Raw genomic sequence first — 19,994 nt, 5'->3', positions numbered from 1 at the left:
CACGAATCTTGCTATTGATTGCTTATATATAACTCGTTGCATTGATCTTTGTATGTATCAAATCTCAAGAAATATGGAAGATTTGATCCAGTCTCCTTTGTAGAAAATGCAACTACTCTATCTATCACATAAGTGATGCGCTTTAGTATTACAATAAAAATAATACATTCTATATAAATATAAATGAAATAACTTACAACCGCACAAATATCTAATATCTTATTTATAACAAGTTTCTCAAATCTCTTTTTTTTCCTCAACTCCATGCGTAGTTAAAGTGTATAACGTAAATTAGAATGAACCAAGTTTTAGATTATGGGAGAAGTAATACAGACAACACACACATCCACGTGGAGTGTTATAGCCACAGCATCAACATAGCATTCGTTAAAAAAGGCAGATTAAATTTATTGCATAAACCTTAGAAAGGTCCTGCAAAATAACTGGAGTTCAGTAACTTTCTACTAGAAAATAAAATAATCTGGAAACTATAATGCAGGGAGACTAATGAACCCACATCAGCTAAAGCATCTCTCTCAGGATGCATTACAAGTTTTGAGTATTATAAAACAAAAAGGGTGGAGGACAAACATGAAAAAAAGCTCTAGGTTTAAATCCTGATTGAATCTGATTTAGAAGACCTAAAGTCAGAAGTAGTATCACAAAAATTGCTTTGAGCAGATTAAATAGTACTGCTTCTGTTGCTGGATAATCCTAAAGCATTTACAAACATTCTCAAACACAAAGTATGTACCATTCCTCATTCTACCTAATCTTCCACAGTCTGAATCTCTCCCATCATTATCCGGTTACTAACCACATTGAAGCCCAACTCTGAAAGGTTCCCCTTCTTACCCTTCTTCTTTCCTCCTTTTGTGGCCCAATCCTGAACACTTGAGTTACCCTGGTCAAAGCCAACACTGTTAGAAGTCGCATCTTTGGCACTTGCACCAGTGACCTTACGATCATTCCGACCCTGGAAGGCCATGTCAAAAACATCAGCAGGCAAAAAGTCTTTGTAGTTGAGGAACTTGTCAATGAACTCATGATCAGGATCATAAGAGCCAAGATTCTCTATCAGAAGCATTTCGGCCTCTGACTTGGATTGCTTGAAACAGAAGTCCAGAAAGCTGGTATCTGAATGAACAAAGAATTTGGGAACACATCAAACTGTCAGTATGGTTCTATGTAGATTTTCTTAGGTTGCTCTACGAGTAAGATTAAGGAGCAATATCAAAGAAAGAATGAAGAGTAGGATTCAAGAAATTCCACAACTACTGACACTGAGTTCAAAATATATGAGATGGATAATGTATTCCAGAAGAGAGATATCTAAATCAAGTGAGAGTTGCAGTTCTACAAAATACCTCTTGTACCAATGAGTCTCTCACATTCATTCTCACACCATTCTCTGAAATCCATCGCTTCTGAAACAATGAAGAAAAATGTGTCAAAAAAAATTTCATTCTTTTTCCACTGAGAAACAATGGTTTTTTACTTAAGATCTTGATTAGTTCTTAAAAAACATATGGTTACCTGAATGTTTTGTTAAAGTATCCTTCTTCCCTTTCAGAGACGAGTGAGCTGATGCAGGAGATGAGAACAGTAAACGTTCTGCAGGCTTACCAGTAACAGACTTTTGCCTGCTCAATGAACCGCCAGGACTTCCTTTCACTGGTGTGGTCTTGCTTCCCCAACTGCCTTGACTTCCAAGCTGAGGATATTCAGACCTGCAGGCATTACAACCAACAAAGAAAAGGGATTTCTCAGGAAAAAAAAAGAGAGAGAGAGAAGGGAGAAGTGATAGAGAGGAAGGAAATGGTCGTACTGCTTCGCCTCTTGCTTGGGATGATCTATTGGGCCCCAAAACAAATCGTCCTCCACTTTATTTTTTGAATTAGCGCCAGCTTGTGAGTTAATCTGAATAGGAGATGCAGTCTTGGCGGGCGATGAACCAGTGGCAGACCATGATGGACCACCTACTTTGACAGGTGGATTTTGCACAGATTTCTGTGTTGGCACTGGTATATGCTGCTGTCCAGAAGAAACCTTCTTTTCTTGTTCCTTTAGGATGTCCCGTAAGGATGTGGGTTTTGAGGGTTTCCCAGAGTCGGTGGACCATGCTGGAACAGGAATAGGAGCAGAACTTGCAGACTCACCCTTCCAAACAACAAAATCTCCTAGCGAAGGACCAGATGGTATAGCAGGTAATACATCCTGGTCAGGTTGTACGTGACGCGAGCTTTTGACTTTGTCAATAGGACTTGATGCAACAGACACCTCGGAAGCAGCAGTGGGCACTGAGACCTTCGCTCCTGCACCCTTAGATTTTGCAGATCTTTTACGGCTCTTTTTAGTTTCTTTAGCTTCAATAAAGTTGTCATCATCGTTGACAGATACAGAAGGTTGAATAGATATTACATCAGGAAAATCTCTCTCTCTATCGCTTGACTTGGCCAAAGTGTTCTCAGCCAGAACCTCATGCAATTGACTTTTCTTACTCTTCTGGTTGAGAGAAACATCTGAGTTATTCATATTTACATCAGTGCTGGCAGCATCTTGCTGAGAATCTCTAACTAATTTATGATCTGAATTAGTAACAAACCCAGCCCATGGAGTAGATACACTCAAGGAGCTCAGAGATGTGGCAACCTCTGTAGAAGCCATTTCTGCTTGTGCTCTCCTCTGCTCTTCCTCTTGAATTTCCAACAATGACTTTGGCTTGAAACCTGGAGCAGGTTTCCAAGCTCGCGTTCCAGACTGTACTTGGGTGTTTAACTGTGAAACTGGTGGTTTTTGCCCTGGATATTCATCCATAACATCAGCAACAGCTGCTTTGGGTTTGCTCTCTCTTCTTTCTGGACCTACAGCTGTAGCTTTGTCAACTGAAACAGATTGTGCAGAAGCAATCGGGGCATCAGATTGCAAGGGCTTTGATGGCTGTGACTTAGAAGCTCCCTTCGCTAAGTCCGACGTTTGCCCCTTAGCGGACTTCTGCTTCTTGGACTTCTTTTCAGATGATTTTTTAACTTCCCGGGTTTCAACACTTTTCAGTTCCTCAGTGACAGACGACCCATCACATAGATCTCCTTCAATTTGTGGTTCTGAGGGAGCTGCAGCTGGTGCTGATACAACTCTGTTTTTCCGATGCAAGTCATTATCAACAGCTGGTGGTGGTAGTATAACTGCCTTCTCCAATTGCTCAACATGTTCAAAATGAGAGGCAATTTCAGAAGTGGTGACGGCTGGAGGTTCGTTGTTTTCTGAGCCCTTCTCTAGGGGATGTTTGCTGGTAAATTCTGTATGTGATGGATCAATCATGGCTGTTGCCATCCTTGGGACCTTCGGTTGAATATCATCAATTTGTTCCACTAAACCCCAACTCCTCTGACTGGAAGAATCTCCAAACATTTGATGTGGCAAGTGCACTGATGAGGTCTCAGAGCTACCTATTTGGCTAACATCCTGAGAAATACTAGAGGGCAAGATGAGATTTGAGGCACGAGCTTCTTCCATAACTGGAAGTTGTATTTGGGTATTCATAGAAAACAAATTATGTGAGGGCGGGAATAGAGTAGGATCCATAGAAACATTTCCTGCAGATATGCCAGGAGTCGGCAACTTCCCATAAGGTGGTTCACCAAATCGCTGATGAGGATCAGACAGCACTTGAGAGAGCAACTGCTGCTGCTGGCGCAATATTAGTTGCTGTTCCTCCTGCTTCTGCTGCTGCTGCTTGAGCATCAACAACTTGTCTAACACTGACAATTGCTGTGGTCCTTGTGCTGCCTGAGACTGTAGCTGCAGCAAGTACTGTTGCTGCAATAGATTTAACAGCTGTGGATCTTGAACTCCAGATGAAAGTAGCTTTTCAGTAGCCAAAATGCTGGAAGTATTATCCACGGCACCTAGTAAGTTGGTCATAGGTGGATTCTGCGGATGTAGCCTCTGTTGTTGCATTCCAAATGCAGATTGAGGGGGCATACTCTGACCTTGATGCATCTCCATCCTTTCCTGAAGCGGTTCTACTCCCCCTTGGACGGAGAAATTAGACCAACCACTAATGCTGCTACTAATGCCAGCTGATCTGTCTGGTATGCCCTGAAGTAGGGACACCAAATCAACATTCTGATTATGGGGCTGCTGGCGAATATTTTCAGCCATTGAAGGCCTTTGAGAATGAGGCAAAGGATCCTGAACAATATCCGCATTTGGAACAACAGATGGTGCATCTCTCCCAGGCCAAAGAGGAAAGGGCTTTGGTAGAGATTTCTGTCTCTCAAGAGCCATCTTTTTAGCCAAGAGATACAGATTATCTCCACTTTCAGCTACCATAGGAGGAACAGCACCAACAGTATTTGCACCATAAGCCGGAATGCCTGATGAGCAAGAAAAGCAATCACCAATCATCAGTTGACTATTAATGCACATCTTTCCAATTTTTGAAGCTTCAGTTATTGATATAAAAATCTGAGCACAACAATCATGCAAAATTCAGACAAATACTACTGAAAAAACAAATTCAAACCAACCTTCAGACTGAGCAAACTTGTCAAGGGGTGCATGGCCTACTTTGCCAGCCATCAGTGACTCCAAAAATCTATTTTCAGCCTCTGTTGTTGAGCTAAGCTTGTAATTTACCATATCAATCTCACTTGAACCTGCATGAAGTTTTGTGAAGCTGTTCACGTTCAACCCCCCTGGAGCATCTGCATTTGGCTTTGGTGCTCCAAATCCAGGTGGTGGCCGAGCTTTAGCACGCAAGTGGGGCATAACATCCCCCAGCAGATAAAATGGTGAATCATGAGGTGCAGCAGCTAATCGAACTAGCAAATCTATGCCAAAATATCCAGCCTCAAACCATCCAATAATATCACTACCCGAGAAAGGACCTTGAATTGCACCTTGTGGATCTTTGTACAATAGAACCATGTCCTCCGGAGATGACTGTGAAATTTTCCTCATCTCCAACTCTTTGTCCATGGCAGAAGATAATTGCCTTTTGAGAACAGGATCATCTCCAAACTGCCATTTAGATCCTTCGTTTTTGGCGTAAGAAGGATCTGCAAGATCTCTTTCCCACTCTGTATTCTTATCCTTCTGGTTCTGTAGCCATCCACTGTCAGATGTTCTTGACCTGACATCAGTTGGCATTTCTCTAGCATCATTAGACGCAAGATGTGAACGTGCATCAATTGAAGAGGATCGCCATAAGCCGCCACCATGGGGAACAGGTGAGTGTCCTGGTGTGTTTGGATCTCTATTGACAGACTCCCGTTCTCTATGAGGAATACTGTCTTCTGCAGAAACTGAACATTAAAAATTACAAGTTAAGACAATCTACTGAAACCCAATTACAGATAAAAAGAAGGATAATTGATAGACCACCATAATTCAAAAGCAGCTCTCTCATAAGACAACTCAGCTTATTGAAAGATATGTATAACCAACAGACCAGCTTATGTATTTGGATCTCGAAATATTTTTACAGGACATCCAAACCTTAGTAACATTTAAGATTTGTAATTGACTGCATCCTGATGAACTGCACAGTACATCAAGAGACAGATATCCACACGTATACATACAGCACCTAATTTGGAATCAGAGAATCTCTCTAAACTCTGCTTAGTCTCAGATTTAGAACTGAACCCATAAGAATGTAACTTTCTGAAGCAAAAGCCTTCTAGGTGATTCAAATAACCACCTTTGGCATTTTCAGTAGTTTCTTCTCTTGAATCATCAAATGATAAATCTTCTCTGCTACCTGAACATTAGAAGAAATGATGGCAATCAAAACCATAGCACAAAACATACTAATTTGAGAGCCTAATTAATCCAGATTCAGAAATCCCAAAAAGCTGATCTAAGAATTAGAAGTACCTAGTTTGTTGCGCCTTGGCTGAGTATATTCAGTTAAGTTTCGACCTAATGTTCCATCTTTAGTAATCTGCGGAGCTCCACTACTCAGAACATCCCCCTTATCAATTCCCTTCAAGATAGCCTATACATAAACTTGAGCAGTTACTTCATTTAAACTAATTAACTTCACATCAAAATCCAATTCAACTAAGTAAAATCTGTTTCAAGTCTCTCTAAAAGTTACCAATTCCGCCGGGCCGGGAGCACATAATGCGAGAGGTTCCAGAGGTTCATCTTGTGTAAGTGAAGGAACTTGCACAATCACATCCGAAAAGTTGCTACTGGACTGCATGTCCGTCACTCTATACACATCAAGCATTTTTATCCGACTATATCGTATAGGAAAGGAAACACTTTCAGCTTTCTCTGAGAATGCCCCGAATGACTGCACATGAGGAGAGCCCTTAATCATGGGGCTCCCTCCAGAGAAAGCACGACCCCTACCAAGAGAAAAAGTAGCGGTAGCACCATCTTCACGTCCCCGACCATGAGAAAATGTAGGAACCTGTTTGTTTGGTGTAAAAGCCTGATGAGTAGGTTCTGACCTTCCACGGCCGTGAGACGTAGATCTCCATGGCCGATAGTGGTCACCCTCTCTCTCATCCTTTCCATGAAAGGCAAGACCTGGAGACCCCTTCTCAAGATGCATTTCAGCATCTTTGCTAGGGTTGCTCCATTTCTCACGCGCAGCATCTGCTTCCTTCTCATCAGGTCCCCAGCGCGTGTTCCATTTGCTCTCTCGACGCTGATCGTGATTGCTTTCCCTATTTCCAGAATCAGTCCATCTTTCACCTGGAACACGTCGTGCTTCTCCGTGATGTCTGCCAGAGGAGTCAGACCAGCGTTCCACCTTGCGGCCATCACCAATCTCCTTATCTCCCTCCCTCCAGCGGTCCCTTCGAACAGCAGAATTGGTGTCCCTTTCTTCATCACGCCAGTGATCCCGTCGACCTGATTCCATATCAAGCACAGATGGCCTAAAAACATCTTTTTTCTTTTGATTATCATGCATATCGTCACCCATCCCTGGAAATTTTGCTAACTCTGAACGAATAGCATAACCCGGATGTATGTTGAGATGGTTTTCCTGCATTTAAACACCAATAGAAGACCAAAACATCAGGTAATTTATGAATTACAAATTTAATAAGAACCGCTATACTATCTAAGCAGAAAACTTCAACTGCTTTTAACCCAACACTAAAATATTTCTCAAAAGTGGGAATGGTACAGGGTTTAAACAAGAAAATCCAAAGCAATAATGAACTTACCCCAGTAACTATCCCAGTCTTACTTTCCCCTGGTTTTGGCAGGAGCCACTGCGGTGAAAGCGGAATGGAATCATTGGGTCCTTGCACATCTACATGTATTAAAAAGAACCAACAAAAATAACTTATCAATAAAGATATAATCTTGCACTACGACAAATACAAATTGGAATCAAAACACCATTTTCATGAGGTAAGAAATTAAAGCCTACTGCTTACTGGATTATGTTAATAAGCAAAACAGGAGGTTCCATATAATCTTTATAAGTTATTATATGAAACCTCTTCCATTCATAGAAATTCCAAGGGCCTGCATCAAAAGGTTTTACAGGAGCAAGGAATTTGGAAGTCTTGTAACAGATCAAAGGAATGTAAAACAGAGAAACATAATGATAAATTCAAGAAATAAGATCCCACCTTCAATTTAAGTAGCGCTCAATGAAAACTTAACAAAAAAAATCAGAATATTTATATAAATTAAATTTACCTTTCAGCAACACATGATACCTAGCTTACATGCCGTAATAGTCACTTCTTATCTCTCATAACTACAAAAAGATACTCCTAGATAACATCTGAAATCAAGGGCTTCAAATGCTTATTTCAGCATTTAAATATGCTTGTTCTCAGACATTTCTGCTTCACTTACTTCTAAATCACATACTCTGTTCTCCTTTTTGGAGAGGCCAATTAAATCATGCCTAAACTCATTTTCCCAGTTTTTATCTCCAAATCAATCAAAAGACATGAAGCTTTGTCTATCATCTCCAAATCATCAAAAGACATGAAGCTTTGTCTAACATGGTTGTAAGCAATGCTGAGGTCTATCATTATTAAGTAGTTAGTTGCTCACATACTTCATTAAGTTATCCTTTGAGAATAAAACATTTCAAATTTTGACCCACTAAATTGGCCAATTAACAGATATCACGACAGGCAAACAGAGTAGTCAAAAGCAAAAAGCACCAAAACATATTGGGGTTCAAGCGCAAAGTGCAAATAAAGTGTGGGTTTTAGCAACGAGAAGTAACATATATGTGTATATATATATATATAATATTGTCTAGTATTGTGCTCTAAAAAATTGAGCCCATTGGTGAAGATGTGCCCAAATTAGCCCCTTGATGCCTGCACTAAAGCACCAACTAAGTGAGGCAAAGAGCACAAGTTGGGTTTACAGAGTTTCAGGGCTTAAATGTGCTTTAAGCAAGCCTTTAAAAACGCTAGATGCAAAATGGTTTCCGGACCAGGAATGTTATATTGAGAGTGACTATTGAGTGTCTAAGTCTATAATACCAGTAAGATACATAAAATTGTAAAAATACATATGTTAAGACGGATATATGGTGATACAAGATTGAACAAAATTAAGAATCGTCACTTTCAACAAAGGTTAAAAAGTATCACTCACGTAGAACAAGATGAGTAAGTTCTCTGAGATGATTTCACAATGTTCAATACATATCTTCATGTGTATTGTTCTTAGGTGAGGCAATAAGAGGATCAAAGGTAATAAAAGAGAAAGGAGTGTGTTTGCCTTCATTACTTGGTTCAATTTTAAAAGTTGAGGAACCTATGACTTAGGTCACAGGTTTGAGCCTCGCACAATGCGAACTAAACCTAGTATTTAAATATAGAAGGGTAAAAGGGCAGGCCCTGCATCCCAAGTTCCGAATGCTACGGTTGGTCCAAAGGGTTTGCCCCAGACAAGTTTTTCAGACATTAGAAACAGAGGAAAGAGACAGACTAAAACATAAAGACAGAATTCGTCAAATGACCTACAGTCCATGAATCAGCATGGACTTAACTAAGAACAAAATGATATGGAAGCAAAGGATTCACATATATGTGATATCTAGTTAGTTAGATCTAACGCTTCTGTGTTCTTCTTGCTTCTTATCCAGCGTTTGCTAAAACCAATTTATTCTAGTTGAGACTTACATGTTCGTGTATGATATGTTTGAGATTTAGAGAAGTTTTAGCTTTATAGAACCCCTTAATTGTCTGTGTACCCAACAAATAATGCATCATTGCTTTGAACAAGTGCAAATAAACAAAAGGTCAACCTCAACAACCAACACGAAAAAGAAAAGGAAAAACCTCAACCAACTAACATTGCCATATCTCTTTCTTTTTCTCTCTGGAGAAGAAGGGGATTTCAGCTAACGAGTCTAATCAACATCAAACAGAAGTATCAGGAGCATGAACGTCAAGACCGAACAATACAAAGCAACTGACCAAAACTTACAACATCATTAAAACATCACCATTAAAACACTCAAATACGAGACTAACCAATTGCTAAGCAACATTACCAGCTAACACCACAAAGGCAATTTCTTCAAGGACAGAAGAAATAATAGGAACAAAGGTGTAGGAAAAATACAAACACACAAAAAACTCCATGTAGTACTATTTATCAGACATATAAAAATCACAACTTTTCAACCAAGTGATATTTTCTATAGTAAGAAAACTCAAACATCAGTATTCCTACTGCAAAGTCAGTTTCTTTTGAGTATAAAAGTATTGGTAGGGAAAAAAAAACACAAAAAAAAATCTCAATATAGTATTATTCATCAAACATACAAAAAAATCATAACTTTTTAACCGAGTGACATTTTTCTATAGTAAGAAAACCCAAACATAAGCATTCCTACTGCAAAGTCATTTTCTTTGAGTATAGAAGTATAGGTAGGAAGACAAAAGAACACAAAAAATCTCCCTATAGTATTATTTATCAAAACATACAGAAAAATCACAACTTTATAATTGAATGATAGTAAGAAAACTCATACATCAGCATTCCTACTGCAAAGTTAATTTATTTGAGTACAAAAGTATTGGTAGAAAAAAAATACACAAAAAATCTCCTCAAAACATACAGAAAAATCACAACTTTACAACCGAATGATATTTCCTATAGTACAAAAACTCGAACTTCATAAATTTTTATGCTCCTGAACACTGTGTTCGGCAGGTGGAAGCTCAATCAACCATATAGAAACCCTAAACCCACAGTGGCGGCAACAGTAGAACACAGATAAAGCTACAATCTTTCATTTTCGCAACGAAAACATACATTCATCTCGTTACGATAAGATCAACACACATAGAGAGAGAAAAAAAAAACGAATGCATATATTGAAGCAAAAAAAAAGTGACCTTTGGAGATCTGGTTAAGGCGAGAATCAAATTGAGTTTTTTCACCCATGGATGATGATCGGAAGGAGAAAAAGTGAAGAAGCGCTCAAAGAAAACCCTAATTTATGATTGACTGCTAGAGAGGGGAGGGAAGAAAGGGAGAAGAAGCTTAGGCGGGGTGAATATAGGGCAAAGGGTAGAGGGTAATCGAAAACTTGGGTTACGCTTAATGACGTGTCGCCCTTCGGCGCAGGTTAGCTATATCCTCCTACTATTATTTTTTAATTTTATTTTGGATTATTTCTGATTTGTGTCTATTTTTATTTTTATTTTTGCCTCCCAAAAATAAAAAAAAGGCGTAATCCATTTATCTTATTTTATTTATGTGATATTTTTTTAATCTTATTTTATTTAATTAATAATGAGATATGAATTGTTATAAACACTTGATACTATTTGTTATAAATGATGTAAGTTTTTTACTTTAAAAAAAATTGAATATTCAATTAAATATTGAAATATAAATTGAAATAGAGGAATTAAAAGTATAGTCAAGGGAATGGGCAGTTGTTATCTTTTGAAGCACATTGGATAAAATCGCAATTTATATGAGAGTTATATTGCACTAGATAAATCTAATGTCACGAAAGTACAAAATTAAAGTGATCTTATAATAGCTCTTGTTGGCAATTATTCGGTATTTTAATTTGATATAGATAAAACTCCTAATAGCATGCTTTTTGAAAATTTATGAAATTAATTCCTCAATAAAATGTCAGATTTTTTATTTGTCCTGGTGATGAATATCATATATTTGATATATTGGTGAAGACAAGCTTGTTGGGATTAACCACCAAATGAACTCTTGAAATTTGAAGCATGCTACAATATTAGTGGACTTTGTATTATCAACATTTGTAACTATCCTAGTATATTTTCTATTCTCCGCTCCAAATATAATAGAGAAAGAAGAATTATTCAACTTCACCTTAGATATACTCAATATTAACAAGCAATTCATATTCTTATACATGAGCCCAATCTCCTTTTTTGTATAGCCAAGGTTACACAAGTATTGACCGTAACTTATGGAGTGCATATCGTATATCAACCTCGGATTACTTGCTTTTGATGAATTTACATGGCCAACATCTATAACAAATATATCAGTAAGTTGCCGTCATAATGAAAGTTAATTGGAGCTGGAGATTAATCATAATATGCCGTTTTAATCAAATTTGCAATACTACTTAGGTGGGAACAAGACATTAAGGTGTTTGAGATGATACTAAATGTGAAATTTATGTTATCCAAAAAAAATAGACTATGCAACAAGAATATTTAATTTAGTGTCGATTGTATCAAGTTTTGGCATACCTAAGCTTGTAAAATTTGAGCCCTTAAACAAAAAAAAGATGCTAGCGATGGTGCATTCTCAAAGTCCATTATTATCTCTTTGAAATAGTGGATCCTTTATGTCTGTAAATATAGGCCCTAACTCTTTTTCCCTCCATCATAATTCAAACTAATAGCTGAAAAGATATACAACTTCAAAAATAATAACGCGAAGGATCTTTGTATTGACATGAATCATGGCAACAGCGCCTATATTCTTTATGGTAATTCATATTACAAGAGATTGAGGGAAATTCTTGGAAGGAGGCAAGAAACGTCTCTTCTTCGCGAGATCAATCCAACAACAATTTAAACCAAAACTCATCATGAACTCCCTTCTCTAAAGCAATTGTTCAACTAAAATTTCGATTCTGGCTACTCATCTCTGTTAGTTCTGTGTCGCACCGCCGTAGTCCACCGGAGTTCGTGTTCCCTTCTTCGGCGACTCTCCAATCCAAGTGTGAACGACATGAGAAGCTGCTCGCAGGTTCCTCCGTCGCAGCAGGGCAGCATCGTTGCAGCAGTTTTCCCCATTGCAGCAGGTCTCTCCACTTGCAGCAGCAAAATACAGTCAACGGAGATCTTCTCTGGAGTGCAATAATAGACTGATCTCAGCCACATTACCGCAAATTCCAAAAGTTGCGCCATAGATCTGGTTTTCATTGTGAACTTTCTGAAGCAGTCAAGAAGAGAGAAGAAGCGGATAGCTGATTTGCTTTTAGATTTCAGGCAGAGCAAACAGGGTTTCATATTTTAGTATATTTTCCTTGCTGCTACTTTCATGATATCTGTTATCCTACCACATTTCTTTATTCTATCTGTTTGTTGGGTTTTGGCTTGTGGAGTTTTTAGCTATTTAGCCCTGCTAATTAAGTCGTCATGGTCGCAGCCACCGCTGGTAGTACTACCCCCCTAGAGGAGTTTCCGCTCTTACCTCTGAAAAGCAATCCAGATCCACAAAATACTAAACCTAAAGAACCAAATAATGCTGAGTTTGTCAATATTCTTAAATCAAAATTGACCACCACACCACAGATTAGTGTTCCCCCAAGCTTGTAGTAATGATTCATGGAGAACCGAATATCACTTGGAAAACATCGAAAGTCAGATCTCTTATCATTCAGAAAAATCTACAATTCACCATTATTGGCAAATTCTCGTATGATAAATCTGACATAATGGAGTTAAGGCGAACAATACCGAGTCAATGTGGAATTAAAAGTGAGAGCACGATTGACATTTTAGACACAAGACATATCTTAATAAGACTCACAAGTTTGGAAGACTATGTACATTTGCTTTCAACATCAGTCTTCTATGTGAAAGTGAGAGAGAATTATTGACAACTGAAAACACTGAAATGGGATCCTTAGTTTGAACCGGATATTGAAACAACGATAGGAGTAGCATGGATATCCTTTCCAGATCTTCCACCTAACTTTTTTGCCAATGAGGCAATCTTCTCTATAGTTACAACAATAGGTAAGCCACTAACGGTAGACATGACAACAAGAAATCACACGAGACCTAATTGTGCTAAAGTCAAAATAGAGGTAGATCTAACTGCGAAGTTGCCACAAAGGGTTAGAATAACGAAAGAAGGTGATGTGATAGGGGTTATAAAGTTTAAGTGGATCAAAGTGCAATATGACTACATAACCAAATACTGTGAGGAATGTTGCTTACAAGGACGTGACGAACACAGTTGCTGGACAATTCATCTAGAACGGTATGATTCAAGAATTGAAGAAGAGCAGAATCAGGAGGAAAAAGAACTCAAAAATAAGCATGGAGTGAAAGGGGAAGAAAGAAGAACGTTGACGAGTGAAAAATTGTGGGGCCAAAACACAACAAACAAGAGTGGATAGTTTGAAGGAGGAACAAATATAAGAGGGATAAATATGGGCATATAGAAGAGAGGAAGAAAGTACAAGATAGCAATTCTTTTGCTGCATTTAGAGAAAATGAAAAACATTATGATAAAATTGATAATACAAATAAGTTCGACGGAAGCACAAAAGAATGGGTGACAAGGAATTTTAGGAGACAAGAACAGGGGAAACAAGTGATAATTGTAAAAAAACAAGAGGAAGATGAATCTGATACAAGAAAAACTGAGACACAACCTAAAAATCCAAATGACAAAGACACAATTACAGAGGAACAAGAGGAAGGGGAAGTTGATACAAAATAAAAAAAAGAAGAACAAGATGTAAAAGAAGGACAAAATAATGAAGAAGAGGAAAAGGCCGGAACCATGGTGATTTATGAACCAAGTAATGAGGAAGTAATGCCCCTAGCAATCTAGAAGGATAATCAGGAGGGACACATTGAATCAACGGGATTGAATAATGAAAAGAAAGATATGGCACAAAACATAGAGAAGGTAGCTATATAAGGGGATTTATCCCCTAAACAGATAAGTAGGCTAAAAGGATCACATATCAAGCCAAAGAAGCAAGGGGGAAGAGAACTCAATGCAACACAAGCCTCTTCAAAGTCTAAGAAAACGATTATCAAAAATACTAAATATCAAAAAAAGCTCTAATTTGAAATATTATATCAGTAAACACTCAAAAGACATTTACTAGGCTTATTAATCCTTATAAAAGAAATCAATTTTACTTTGTGGGTCTCTAAGAACCATTTGAGGAGAAGCATGGACTAGATGTATTCAGAAAAAAGTTAGGAATGAAACATGCAGTGGCAAATATGAATGACAAAATCTGGGCATTCATTGATGAAGCACTGGAATAATTTATAGAAGGAGATGAAGAGAAGATACTAACACTCAAACTTCAGAATTAAGGGTTGGGCACAAAAGTGGTGATATCAATTGTATGTGCTAAATGTATGCAAGGTGAAAAACAAAGGCTATGAAAATCCATAGAGGAATTGACAGATAGTATCAATGCCACATGGCTGATAGGGGGAGATTTCAATGTAATAAGTAATGAAGAGGAGAAGCTAGGGGATATACCTATTTTCAAAAGGGAAGTCAGGGACTTCAATTATTGTATTAATATATGTGCTTCTGGAGGATAAGCAATTTAAAGGAAGTAAATACACTTGGTGGAATGGTAGAACAGATGCAACGTGCATTTTTAAAAGGCTAGATAGGGGCAATGACAAATTACAAGATCTCTTCCCAGTACTGAATATTCATGACTAAGGTATTAAGAAAAATAGGTTTTGGAGAAAAGGTTATTGATATGGTGTTCAGACTAATCAGTAACAATTGGTACTCGATTCTACAAAATGGATAACCAAAAGGATTCTTTAAATCATCTAGAGCACTTAAATAGGGTGATCCTCTCTCACCTACCTTGCTTATATTGGTAGCTGAAGTTATAACTAGATCCTTAAATGCTCTTATGGAGAAGAAGGACTTGAAGAGGTTTGGAATGCCAGGAGGTAGTCTCAAAGTGAATCATTTAGCATTTGTAGATAATATGATTATAATGTACAAGGCAAAAGTGAGAACAATGCAGATCTACAATAGGAGGAGAAACAGTAATAGCTGAGGTAACAACAGAAATCCTAAGAAAGGAATTCCCCTTCACTTACTTGGGATGCCCTACGTTCTATAAAAGGAAGCAGAAATCATATTATCAACAGATTTTACAAATGGTTGGTTCAAAAATTCAGGCATTGAAAGGAAAATTACTATCCTATGAGGAAAGAGCTATTCTAATAAAACATGTGCTCCCAAGCACTCTCATTCATTGTCTGTCAGTCATGAATCCTCTCATGAATATACTGAATTAAGCTCAAAAAATGATGGCACAATTTTTTTGGAGCAGATGTGTTGGAGGAAGAGGAAGACATTCAACAAAGTGGAGCAATTTATGCTTGCCAGGGAAGGAAGAAGGACTAGGATTCAGACTAATGAAAGATGTATCAATGGTTCTATTTTGCAAACTATGGTGGAATTTTTGAACAAAGTCATCACTATGGAGTGAGTATATGAGGAATAAGTATCGTCGAAATAAGCATGCAAATGAAGTGATATGGAGAATATGAAATTAAGGATCACAAGTATAAAAGAAAATGCCACAGGCCAGAGATCTTATTGAGCATTAAATCTTTTGGCTACTAAAAAGAGGATCAGCATCAGTGTGGCATGATAGCTGGATGGGAATGGGGAACTTGTACACCATTACAGGAAATGAATATGAATGGAAAGACAATTACAGAAGAGTTGATGAATTAGTAAAGAGGAGAAAATGGGACATAGAGATTTTGAATGATATACTATCACAGGAGCAAGTAGAGTATATTAGTCATACTATTCAAACTCTTGGACAAATGACTGAGTCAGATAAGCCAGTATGGATGATGGACAATGAAGGAACCTTTTATATGAAATCGGCTTGGCAGTTTATAATGTATAAAGAAAAAGAAAATAAAATTTACAAGTGAATTTAGACAAAAGGCATCCCTTTTAAAGTGGCATTTACAATGTGGAGATTATAGAAATTCAAACTACATGTAGATGACAGAGTGAGACGATGGGGACTGGAAGGTCCATCTAGTTGCTGGTGTTGTAAAAAACATACTCAGGAGACACTTGCTCATGTGTTCCTGAGATTTTTTTAGCTAACAGGACTTGGTCCTATTTTTGTTCTTTTGCAGGTTTTAACATTGAAGAACTGCACTTGAGAAAAGTGATAATGCTATGGTGGGAGACAAATGTTAAAAATGGAATGAGACCATACTATAGAGCTATCCCTAGCTTTATAATATGGGAACTTTGGAGAAGGAGGAATAAAATGAAGCATGAGGGAAAGAAGACATCAATTCAGAGAGTTATTCATAATATTACCATGAACATTTTTATGATGATACAAATGAGGAAGTCTAATATGAAATGTCCTAGTAATTGACCAAAAATGATTAAAGAATTGGAAGGTTACAGTCTCAAGATGAAGGTAATACAGTATTGTGGGATTTCCCACCAGTAGACTGCTAAAATACAATACAGTTGGGGCTTCGAAGGAAAATCTAGGTATAAGCTCCTATGCCTTTTGTTTGAGGAATGAAAGAGAAAATTTATTGTATGTAGAGGGGGCTACTATTGAAAATACCTCTAATACTGTAGTAGAGACGAAGACAATTCTAGAAGCATGTAAACATAGCAGGTAGGAACAACACAATAATATAATCATTCAAACAGACTCTATGCTATTGTACAAGATTCTAGAAGAAAAATGATCATGTCCCTGAATAATCACAGAGATAGTGACAGAAATCAAAACATCCTTACAGGATAAACAACATACATTCCAGCACATTCTCAGGAAAGGAAATCAACTAGAAGATTACTTGGCAAATATTGTAATTGATAAAGAAGGGTGCAACTATCAAGATTTCAGTAGTTTGGAAGTAGCAGGAAAAAAGATCATTAATAGTGATAAACTAAAATGTCTTTGTTTGAGAGTAACTCCAGCAAAGGGATAGAGGGGACATGGAGTTTCAAAGTGTTAGATGTTTTGTTTTTGGTTGTTTATTTATTTATTTCCTAGTCGATTGGGCCATGTAGGAAATGGACTTTGTTCGAAGTGGTGTAAGGTGGTGTTTATACTCATTACATCATCAATAAAATACTAAAATTTAACAAAAAAAAGAGGGGACCAAATTAAATAATTATTCTTCCATCCTAAATTAATATATACATTCATGTCAATAATTCTCCTTTTTGTTATTTTTACATATAAGAATGCATAATTAAAAGAAGATGCACACTCTATGCACGCACACTCTAGTAAATAGTATATTATATCCATTTAATTGACTTTAATTTTCCTCATATATCCATTTAATTGACTTTAATTTTCCTCATATTTATTTGTTCAAATCCATTCAAACTGAATTTTGTACTAATAAATGATGCACATACTATCTTAAGTGGAACAATCTTGTGCAATAACAAGATCTCACCCCAAGGCCGTTTGGTTATTGATTAGAGTTATACATGATTTAGTTATGTAGAGTTTTTAAAAAATTAGTGAACTAATTCTTATTTCTTAATTTCAAAATGTTTAGTGAGCTAATATTTATTACACTCATTAAAATAAATAACTATCTAAATAACACATTAAAATTTAAATAAATACAAATAGCTAAAACAATAAGTAAATAACAAATAACTAAAAGCAATTAAGTAATTTGTATTGAATAGGATTATGCAATCAAGAGAAAAAAGGGGTAAATGAGTAATTCATTATTTTAATACATGTATAACTAATACCCACGTAACTTATTCCACCTTCTATCCCGTATAGCTTATATATAGATTCTCTCATAAGTTAAATAAGTATTAATTATGTAGAATTACAAAAAACGCAACCAAATATTAGATAAAAGTAATACGTGAATAACTTTTATCCGTATTTGGATGGCAAATGCACATGACTTGCACGTTAGTGAGAGGTGATCTCAAGTTTCAATTTTCAATAATTTTTTCTTTTTATCTTTCGTCTCCCTGAAATAATTTTATTATATTGAACAATTTTTTCTGTTTAGTTTAACAACTTATCGACTGTCGTCCATTGGCTTAGTATAGTCATAAACTTTCATCTTATCTTTTTCATTGTCTTTTTTTTTTCTTCAAAGACCTTTCATTTTTTTATTTTCCTTTTCTTTTAATCTTGGACGAATTCGTATGGAGGATAAAAGTTATTTTTGCACGTAATTTTGAGGACGTTGATAGAATGGTATATATGTAAATGTGTGTCTTGTGAGGAACATATTTGTCTATGCAAAGAGGGAGTACAAATCCGATTTTATTTGTGCGCCACCATAAAAACGCACGTTAAGTGAAACTGAGATTCTTGGCTTGAAAGGCAGAGACTTTAGATCGGTGGCCGTGTTATTTCTATGACCTAGCTTCACCCCTCATAGATTGTATGTAATTTTATCAAGTTGAACTTTTGTTATTCTTTTCTTATCGATATGATAATAACGATCTTCCCATTTTAAAGGCATTTTTTATTATTCTCTAGATCTCATTTTATAGAATGTTGTTCGGTTAAACAAAGAAAGATTCTAAACAAAATCAAAAGTAAAATATTTATGTTTTAAAATTATGATAGTCAAATAAGTTTTTGTGTACTTCGATTAATTTCACGATGTGTAACTTTGTCCATCAAAATATGTTTTAATTATATTAAAAGAACTTTCAATGTTATGCAATTCAATTCTTGATGATGAATTGGACATATATAAATAATTTATATAATATTTTTATCTTTGCTTGAATTTAAATTTTAAATTTTATAATTTTTATTTCATTTCATTGTGTGAGCGAATGGCCTTAGTTGCCATCAAAAGGATACTCAAAAAGATTAAATAAAAAATCAAAGCTATTTTTTAAAAATTTAGATGTATAGTAATGTGTTATTCTTTTTATAATATTCTAAAAGAAAATAGTACTATATCACACGAATATCTTTTACGAGAGACATTTTCTTTGTGACACGTAACTACTTAATATATTGATCAATTTATATACCTCTTTTCTATGATGGATGTTTTGTAAAAGGTTTATTTCTTGTGTCTTTTATTTACCATTCGATTGTCATACACTTTTACAAACTTCATGTAATGTGGCCTTTGTTATTTTGCATTTTTTTAAATTAAAGGTTTGATAGTTGTAAATGTTAAGATTTGACAATCGTAATAGTTGATGTATTCACTATTCACATTAAAATATTGAATTTTTGTATATTACAATGATATCACTATGACATCAACAAACTCATTTTATCCTTATAAATAGGGAAGTTAGCCATCAATTGAAACACATCTTGAAGCACATGAAAATATTTCATTGCTTTATTTCTTTGTCGGTAGTTTTGTAAGAGAGTGAGTGTTGGAAAACACTTGTGTGAATCCTTTATTTGGAATGATCTTGTGAGGTTATTCTCTTGGAGTATTTTGGATTAATTAGAATATTTACTTTAATTTTATACTCTTGTTGATATAGTGAAGTTGCTTCTCTGCACCTGTGAAATAGGTCACACCGATCAAATCACGCTAAATTTGTGTCTTGATATACTTTCGTTATTATCAACTTTCTATTATCTTTATTATTGTCATTATAACATTGTTTGACTAAATTCTGCACTATCTGAATTTTCGATCCTAACACTTCATGGATTTAAATTCATAGTAAGAGTTTAAACATTTGTACCAAAAAATAAGATAAAATCAAAGTCTCAACTTTAGTGTATAGTTCTATTAAGCTAATTTTGAACCACCACT

At 36.2% G+C, this 19,994-nt stretch overlaps 1 protein-coding gene across 1 annotated transcript; it reads right to left on the bottom strand.

The window, feature by feature from the left end:
* Positions 1 to 458: 458 nt before the first annotated feature.
* Positions 459 to 10,535, bottom strand: LOC129903242 (protein ESSENTIAL FOR POTEXVIRUS ACCUMULATION 1). Its single transcript, XM_055978747.1, has 10 exons — positions 10,356 to 10,535; positions 7,194 to 7,282; positions 6,107 to 7,009; positions 5,884 to 6,004; positions 5,708 to 5,767; positions 4,533 to 5,309; positions 1,829 to 4,379; positions 1,537 to 1,730; positions 1,368 to 1,427; positions 459 to 1,137 (listed from the first exon to the last, which is right to left on the bottom strand). Exons 1-10 carry the CDS (start codon positions 10,402 to 10,404, stop codon positions 770 to 772), a joined length of 5,172 nt encoding a protein of 1,723 aa, XP_055834722.1. The 5' UTR covers positions 10,405 to 10,535; the 3' UTR covers positions 459 to 769.
* Between the last annotated feature and the right edge of the window lie 9,459 nt (positions 10,536 to 19,994).

This window comes from Solanum dulcamara, chromosome 9, assembly GCF_947179165.1.
Source record: "Solanum dulcamara chromosome 9, daSolDulc1.2, whole genome shotgun sequence".
In the NCBI taxonomy this organism is placed as follows: domain Eukaryota; kingdom Viridiplantae; phylum Streptophyta; class Magnoliopsida; order Solanales; family Solanaceae; genus Solanum; species Solanum dulcamara.
Note: the sequence above shows the minus strand (reverse complement) of the source record. Positions and strands in the feature narration are given on the sequence as shown.

Coding starts and splice junctions, on each gene's coding strand:
- LOC129903242 (XM_055978747.1), bottom strand. CDS start 10,404: ATGGGTGAAAAAACTCAATTTGATTCTCGCCTTAACCAGATCTCCAAA. Junction 7,283..10,355: donor CCTTAACCAGATCTCCAAAG/GTCACTTTTTTT, acceptor TAATACATGTAG/ATGTGCAAGGACCCAATGAT. Junction 1,138..1,367: donor GAGACTCATTGGTACAAGAG/GTATTTTGTAGA, acceptor TTGTTCATTCAG/ATACCAGCTTTCTGGACTTC.